At 31.2% G+C, this 9,461-nt stretch overlaps 1 protein-coding gene across 1 annotated transcript in view; it reads left to right on the forward strand.

The window, feature by feature from the left end:
* The window catches only part of LOC129971770 (uncharacterized), a 41,550-nt gene extending 34,667 nt beyond the window's left edge, over positions 1-6,883 (forward strand). The window contains exons 13-14 of the mRNA XM_056085747.1: positions 4,391-4,466; positions 6,626-6,883. Coding sequence (XP_055941722.1) covers positions 4,391-4,466; positions 6,626-6,883 — 334 coding nt within the window. The remainder of the gene's footprint in view (positions 1-4,390; positions 4,467-6,625) is intronic.
* The last annotated feature ends 2,578 nt before the right edge of the window (positions 6,884-9,461 follow it).

Consider the following 9,461-nt stretch of genomic DNA (forward strand, 5'->3'; position numbering starts at 1 on the left):
TTGAGATATTACATAAATTAAGAAAGATATTTTTTAGTTCCCATAAGGTTTAAATGCTCAGTGACTCTGTTTTCGTTAATCATGTTATTAAAAAAATTAACATTTATTGACGAACACGAACACACTGATATTCACCGTTACTCTGATTAGATATTATAAAATCTGAATAGATAAACATAAACCTGTAAATAGCTGTGCGCCGGTTTCTATGGCAACACAGCTGGAAAGGGAAAAGAAGTTTCCGAAGAAAATTCACGCATGCGCATTGTTCTGATTGTTGTCATGACAACCACTTTCAACAGACGATTTAAATTATTTTTAGGTGAGTTACATGCTTTTGTAAGTAAATTGTATTTATGTTAGTTATATATTTTTTGTATATGCTTATAGTTTTAAGTACATAGTTTTTTAAGTAGTTTTTTTAAACCTGTTTTAGACCGATTATTTTAAACGATTCATTTTATTTTCTTAGTGTTTAATGCATTTAAAATGAAACATTGTTCATTAATCGATCTGTTCATGATGAATCTGCGAAAATTTTGTTGACAAATTCTTGAGATATTACATAAATTAAGAAAGATATTCTTTAGTGCCCATAAAGTTTAAACGCTCAGTGACTCTATTATCAGTAATCATATTATTAAAAAAAATGCTTTGTTTCAGTAAAAAATATTATTATATTAATTGCAGATGAATCATTTACACTTTAATTTAAAGCATAAATTCTACGAGGGGTAACAGAAAATTAGAGATATACATATCACGTTATGACTGAAGGCCTTTATAATATTATGAGTGAATTATATGACTATCAAAATTTGAAGTTTTAAAATATTTTGCTGAAGAATCTATTAAAGTTGGAATTGCATAAAATATTTAATTATTAAAATTTTAACGAACATTAAGATTGGCGAACCGGCTGGTCGCCAAAGGCGGCTAGTAAATTATATAAAAATGAGACCCCTGAAATCGATAATCTTTTCAGCACTTTGTAAAGACATGAGAATTACTATTTTATTGCTAGGCAAGATAGTTATCATTTGCGAAATTTTTGCACCGTGTTTATGAATTAAGAGAAGAAATCGCCATTTTCCTAGAAGAAAACAGACCGGAGGCCGAGAATTTTCGCGATGGTTTATTTTGTGATGAAATTGAGCTACTTTGTCGACATATTCGAGAAATAAAATAACTTGAATCTTCAACTCCAAGGAGCAAATATACATATGTTGGATACGAGTGATAATGTTAATGCTTTTTGTAGAAAATTGGAATTGTGAAGCAGAAATTTAAAGCAAAAAAACCTAATGTTTGCAAATGTGGATGATTGTACTAAAACTAACAAGGCTGAAGAAGAACACGTAATAGCAATGCTGAAAAAGAATTTTAAAAAGTATTTTTTTGCTGACGACAAACTGGTAGCAAGTTACAAGTGGGTTAGGGATCCGTTTCATAAAACTCCCGAAGAACTCTCAATTGATGAGGGAAAAAAATTCATAGATTTCACGACAAGTGGCAAAACTAAAAGACAATTTAGTAATAAATCACTATTTGAATTTTGGGTAGGAGTAGAGGATGACTTTTCTGCACTAAAAACAAGGGCATTTCGCATTCTATAACCATTTTCAAAGTCCTACCCTTATGAAACTGGATTTTTTGCTGTGGCTTCTTTGAAGTCAAAATATGGATCTCGGCTAAATATAATTACAGAACTGAGAGTGGCTATTTCTAATATTAAGCTTTTCTTTGAAAAATTTTGCTTTGCAAGACAGGCACAAGGAAGACACTAATAATTATTAAATTTGTTTTTAATTTATACTCTGTTTCACCCTAACTTGGCAGTATTGTAAAAGGTAGAAAATGTGACGCTCCGCGTTGGGAAAGAGTTCCCCATCAATTCCGACTTTAAAATAGTTAAAATGCGCAGAAATTTATCAAATAATATCATAAATTACAGAAATCCTTTTTTTTATCAATATGTATTTAAAATTATTCTCAAGTTAGAAGTGCTTATATGTTAAGTATTTTGTAAATAAAGCGAACGAATAAAACTAAAAGATTGACATAATGAATTCCACTTTAGCTAGAACCGGTCTTCAAGGTCAATATTTGGCGCGCTTTTCTTTTACGCCTCCGCCAACTCAACTTCATTCAGTTCGCAACCATTATCATCTTTCGTATGTTTTTATTCTCGCTTTTTTAGCAGCTGATATTTTTGATACTTTTAATCGCATTAGTAGTTATTAGTTTTGTTAGGTGAATATTTATTCGATTCGTCATTTCTATTAACTTCTAAAATGTTTGAAAAAGAGGAAGTGTTTTCACCGACTACGCTGTGCACACCTTCAAGACGAGTGAAACCAACAAAAAGTACAACATGTAAAAGCATATTAAATGTTTATTCTCGACTCCGAGAAAACCCTTAAGATTCTATCAATCAAATCGTTGATAAAGTTTCGCATCTTATAGATGTTTCTCAATGAACAGTTTTCCTTTTGAAAAAAGAAATAAATGCATCCAGTCCTTTAAGTGCCCCTGGAAAGAAGCGACCAGGCTCAGTAGATAAATATTCAGGTCTTGTAAAATATGATGATTTTACATTATTCTGTATTTGACGAAAATCCATGCATTTTTTTCGCAGAAATGAGATCCCAACTTAGATAAAGTTTTAAAAGATGTGAACGATGACACAGATATATTTTCGAAAAGCATTAGCCGAACTACGCTTTACAGAATATTGAAAGATTTAGAGTTTTCTTTTGAGAAACGGTGAAACGAAATGAAATAACTTTAATGATTTATTAAAATAATGTGTCGATAAGATTGAAAAAATAATGAAAATAAGGAAACAATGAATTCTCCGATAGTGATATGATAAAGTAAATAAATATTTACTATTTGGCGAAAAATTTGCGAGATAAAGTTTCGCCAGCGATCTGCATTTCTAGTAATTTTGTACTTTAAAGTAATCCTGTTCCCCTGACGACGACTGCGATTCGGCATGCCTAGAATATACACTACTGCCAAGTTAGGGTGAAACAGAGTATAGTATGTTTTGATTAAGTAAGTTGTTTTACTTTAATACGTTATTAAATATGTCGAAATGTATTTTGTTTTCTATGTGTATGTGTGCTTTCCTTTCAATCAGTTAATCAATTTTCTTAAATAATATTTTCTCTTGGATATTCTCGCGGCCCCCTTGTAGTGTGCTCACGCCCCCCTAGGGGGGCGCGCCCCACAGGTTGAGAATCGCTGGTGTATATAAAATCGCTTTTTTTTTTTTTTTTTTTCCAGGAAAGACGTCTATATAGATAAAATTAAAAAGTAAAACCTTACCTAAATATAAAATTTGATCCAAATCTTTAGAAGTGTTTCCGAGATACACGAAAAAAATTTACATATACAAGAATTGCTCGTTTAAAGTTATAAGATATAGTCATATTGGTGCATTTTGATAAAATACATCTTATTAGTATAAAAGAAAATACTTTTTAAATTATGATTGTATAATAATGATAAAGCATTCTAATTCGTTGATTATGTTCGCAAAGTGATGAAATTAATTGACCACAAAAATTGGCGAAATCGCTCCAGTTGCTGAGTTTGGAGGGCTCTGTCAAGATTTTATTTTGCAGTATCTCTGGAAGAGAATTGCGTAGGAGACAGATGAGTTTTGATGACATATTAAGGAATTATGAGATTTCATTCAAAACAAAAATTGTCGAAAACTGTACATTAATGATAGTGATTTGCAAACTTTGTCAAGGATTTTCCAAAACTCAAAATGAGCACTGAAGCAATGCTTTTAAAACTTCACTCAGAAATGGACGGTGATTGAGAAAAGAACGTTATTGATTTAATATGAAAGTCATATGATCACTGTTAATTTAATATGAAGTAAAATTGAAGAAAATGAAGCAGTGTTCATGGCTGGGGTAATAATTCTTTAGTTTTGCCAATTATTTTAAATACACATAGAATTTGTGTAGAATGTTGTATGTTTTGTATATGTCGGATGAACAATTGTCATCAAAGGCAGCTAGTTTAAATTCTACTTTTTCTTATGAGAGAAATCAGTAGTTGCTTTTTGATTGCCATAAAAATATTTGATTTTTAATGCAAATATTTTTGTTCGATAAATAGAAATTTTATTCGATATACAGAAATCACTATAAAAAGTTCGATTTATAGAAATTTTCTACATGTGTAGCATTACCAAAATAAATTGAGAATAATCTGAGAAATCATGCGAAATCTAGAATATAATAGAAATAAAATCAAAATTGATAAAAATTCTTTATCAAAACGAAAACCATTACGATATCATTATTGTTAATGTTTAATATTAAATTGTTGATTGAAATGTTACAATGCTACTGTTTTATTTTCTTAGATGTCAAACCATCAATGTTGAAATTGTTTTCGACGATTTTGAGATCACAAATATCACTTATAATCCGAAGTTCGAAGTGAGTATGCTTTTTCCAAATATTCATTGCTGTCACTTGAGAATAAAAACAGGAATATATATATATATATATTCCTCCTATATATATATATATATATATATATATATATATATATATATATATATATATATATATATATATATATAGTAGATCCTTTATTATCAGAATTTCTATCAACCGAACTAAAAATTCATTCTAAAGAATTGATGTTTTATAAATCGATAAAAGTTATTCAGAGGATGGAGGGGGGGGGATGACGCTTTAGTTATGTGCATTACCAACGAAAATTTAATAAGCATTACTTTAAAAGTGTCAGAAAGTATGGCGTTATTAGGAAATATTATTTAAAGAAGAAACACTCTTGGGCCGAGATAGTCTGGTTGGAACGCGTTGGATTCACATCCCTTGGATTGTAAGATCGAACTCCACCGGTTGAAGACTCTCAGTGTACGTGGTGGCTGGTTCATGTATAAATCTGTTGCAACCACTAAGTCCTCCAAATCGAGACAATACCACAGAGGGGTACTGGATCAGAGGTGGTCATTTTCTGATTCAGGTCTTAATTGCTATCTGTGAATGAAATGTATGAATAAAGACCACCTCGTGAAAAGGGCTGTAACGCATGAGTAGCTAAGTCGTACTCTTGGTCCTAGATGGCGTTACTGAAACAAGAGACGCTAAAACTCGACTTAAAATTGCTGTCTTCGTCAGCGGGCTTGTTTATGACTAGTGCCATAAGCAACAACAACAAATACTCTTGAAGAATCATTAGGAAAATGAGAAGCAAACAGTAAAATCAATAACATTCATATAAGGGATTAATTTTGAGTTTGTTAACATGCTAAATTTATTGTTGTATTTACGGTTTTCTTCTATTCTTTTACATAAATAGATTTAAAATGATAGCAAGGAAGTTAAAATTTAGTCTCTTTTAATCAGGTAATTAAGTTTCTATGTTAATCAAGTATTCGCTTAATCGAGTAATTGCAGCCTTAACTAACTCGAATACTCCAGATTCTTCTGAAGCCCACTGTAATATCTTGATCAAGACCGATCAAATAAGAAACTAGCGTACCAAAACAATTCATTTACTTACAGCCTAATATATGTGCAAAAAAAAAACAATTTGTTCTCATCTAATTTAATAATATTTACAAAATGATATAACATAAGAAAGTTTAATCACGATCAAATCGGAGACTAAATCACGAAGAAAAAAACGCTAACGCTGTTTACTCTAAACGGCTACTCTAGGGGCACTCCAGAAATCCACTGACTTTTATCGGGTTGGTACCTAACATAGAAACCCGAATCACACGGAGCTCCCCAAAAAAATCAGGAACAACTTCTACAGATACCTACGTGTCTCCGAATTCCATTTCGAAGCGTCTCACTGCTCTTCTCTTTCACTCAAAACAAATAAAAATACCACATTTTATTCCCATAAGATATCCGCCCCCGGTTTTCTCATTGTTGAATTTGAGTTCCCTATCACCCAGTAGCTTCTCAGCAATACTTCCTCAATGGTCTCCACTCGATTGTGTTAAGGATCCATCTTTGCAGCTGACCCCTCTCGAACACATGCTAATTATCATCAATTCACAGCTAACATCGGTTGAAGTCCACATGGGTTTGACACTTAATGACAACGGTTGCTGGTGATTGATCGTTTCTTAACGATTTGAGGAGTCTCTTCATAAGGAAAAAAAAGTTTAACATCTGGATGTTTTGACGTTTCTCTCCCTTGAAAACATGATGGATCTGCTTGAAACAACGGGACATAATACGGACTTTGCCTGGATAATAACAAATGACCAGGCATAATGACTCTTCTAGTGAAGGATCCACATCAGAAAGTCCATATGAATTTAACTATGGAAAACAGGAGACGTTACATCTGGTCTGAATGCTTACTTCCATGTGAGGGGAAAAGGGGAAACGTTACAGTATTGTATAATTTGTCCTGGTATCCTTGATGATGTGCAGGGGCACAATAAAGTAACATTACATTTGTGAAATCAAAATCAATGGTGACATACAATCAGTGTGGAAAGTCATTTTGCATGCTCGTTGCTTATGTGACACAAATATAGAATTGTTTTTGTTTATTACAATATATATAATGACAAATAAGCTTAATTATTCTTTCTTAATTTCAGAGTTTGGAACTATTTAGTGCTATTGGAGGCTACATGGGCATATATTTGGGAGCTTCCATCGTCACATTTTACGATTTCGCTGAAATAGCATTCACAGCAATTTTGAAATATACCAAAAAACAAAGAAAGATTAAAAAGAGAAACAAAAGCAGGCACCAAAGTTCGTGGATGTTCGAGACATTTCCAGAAGATTCTTCTTTAAGGGCATACAGGAAAAGGAAAATTAATCCTTCTGATGGAATCAGAAATATTTATTAAATCCCATGACTGTTAACTCCAACATTACACGATTGTTGGCGAAGAAAATATAAAAACCATATAGTATTTGATGAAGTAAATACTAGATCACATAAAACCACTTACAAGAAGAATATCTCTATCTTTAGACAAGGAAATTATGCACGAAAAAGGATGGTTAGATTATGTCAGTAATATCTGTCAATAGTTAAAAAACTACACCTTATCATTTAACATTAATTCAGAAGCATTAGCGAATATCTTTGAAGTTCGGCGTTTATGCCGGATTTACACTCGTCTAGTTATAAAGATAGCCAGTAGGCAGGACATGTATAGAAGGGCTGAAAAATGCTGTTCGGTCCATGGTAAGTACTTGTTCCGACGGGACAACAACACTCCGCTGTATTGTATTTTTTTCGCATTACTGCGCATGCGTTTGTAGAATTTGGCGGATTTTTTTTTCTTTGGCGATAAAAAAAATTATCATAGATTAATTCTGATATTTTTTGCTCTTTGATCTTTTTTTTTTTTTCATTTCATTTGCCATTTTTTCCCTATAGTTTGTTTTCCAAATTAAGGTACTTTGTCCCTTTTTTTTTATTTTACCATGTTAATTTGTGTAAATATCCATCATTCTAATGCGATTCGCAGTGGAAAAGAAAAATTCAGGGACGCCAAAACGGTAATTTATAGCCAAGCATGGAATGCCTGAATCTGTCTTATGAAACTGTGGCAAACATAAATCAGTCCCTTTCTGCTCAAGCGCTGCCTACTGATGGCCGTCTTATAACTGGCCAAGTGTAAAGCCGTCATTAGTATTAGACGTTTATGACAGAAAGTTAAATAAGCCAGCCGAAAAATGTATAATGCCATTGATTTAACATAAAACTACCTTTGACACAGATAGAAGACCTAAAATATACATCCACGATATTTCGACCATTGTTAAAACTACATCATGAATTGTGATATTTTAAAACGCAATCAAAATAATTAATGAAGTTAATATTTTAGTAAAATATTCACACAACAGCAGGATATTACATATTATAAAGGAGAGAAATATAAAATAATGAGTTATCCATTTCAATAATTACAATAATGTGTCTTCTATTTATCTTCGGTAGCAATTTTAGGTTCAGAATTTATTGGTACACATAGATGAAATAAAAATCGTTGTAAAGGGGACTCTATTAGGCATTTTTGCGAATTTTTCAGTTATAAAATTGTTTAGGTATATGTATTAAAATATATAAAAGTTTATATATATATTTCTTTTTTAAAAAAATTTGAAACGAAATATTATTTTTAAAAATTAAAAGATATATATTTTTTTAAAATTTCAAAATATTCCAGGCAATTCAAATTTAGTTTTTTCTATTATTTTTTCCATATTACCTAATATAAATTTATTTAGAATAAAACTGTGTATGATTTTGTAATACCAATTAATATTTTTGCTAATTTTTTAGAAATATTTAATCCACACTTTTCATAAGAATTTTATGTTTCCTTTAACTAAAATTGACTTTTAACTTCTAAAAAAACCTCGAAATATTAAATGCAAACCTTATTTTCTTTTAATGTTCAATAGAAATCTTTATTATCAATTTTATTTAATTTCCTCAAAAAGTAAGACACCTGGAGCATTTTAAAGATATTTAAATCTAATTACAATATCATCTTATGGAAAGTAATTAAAATGAGCTTTATTTTATTTTGCTCTTTGAAATATTCATTTTATTGAACAATATATCTTATAACACTACTTTATTTGAATATAAACACATATTTTTGTGAGGAAACGATAAAAATAAAATTTCATATTTCCGTCCATTTTTTGCTCATTTCAAAGTTTGCTGTCCCCTTAAGGTATTTAAAAGAATTTAGTTATTGATATATGCAGCTAATTAATTTGTGCTAAATCAATGGCACTATTACATATTTACAATTGAACTTCCTTTTGCTATTTGTCAAATTTCGGAAAATTCAAAGATTAGTCTCTATTTGCACAAGATATTGCTCTATATCTCCACGATGTTATTCAATGTTCTGAATGCCGACCAATATCGTAAAGACATCTTACAATGTAGTTGGGTAAATTCAAACCACCCAGATTCATCTCTATTAGCACAAGATATTGGCCGATATTTCCACGATATTATTCGACATTCTAAATGCCGTCCAATATCGTAAAGACATCTTGCAATGTAGTTGGGCAAATTCAAACAACCCAGATTCATTTCTATTAGCACAAGATATTGCTCGATATCTCCACGATGTTATTCAATGTTCTGAATGCCGACCAATATCGTAAAGACATCTTACAATGTAGTTGGGTAAATTCAAACCACCCAGATTCATCTCTATTAGCACAAGATATTGGCCGATATTTCCACGATATTATTCGACATTCTAAATGCCGCCCAATATCATAAAGACATCTTGCAATGTAGTTGGGCAAATTCAAACAACCCAGATTCATTTCTATTAGCACAAGATATTGCTCTATATCTCCACGATGTTATTCAATGTTCTGAATGCCGACCATTATCGTAAAGACATCTTACAATGTAGTTGGGTAAATTCAAACCACCCA

Source organism: Argiope bruennichi, chromosome 6, assembly GCF_947563725.1.
Source record: "Argiope bruennichi chromosome 6, qqArgBrue1.1, whole genome shotgun sequence".
Lineage (NCBI taxonomy): Eukaryota > Metazoa > Arthropoda > Arachnida > Araneae > Araneidae > Argiope > Argiope bruennichi.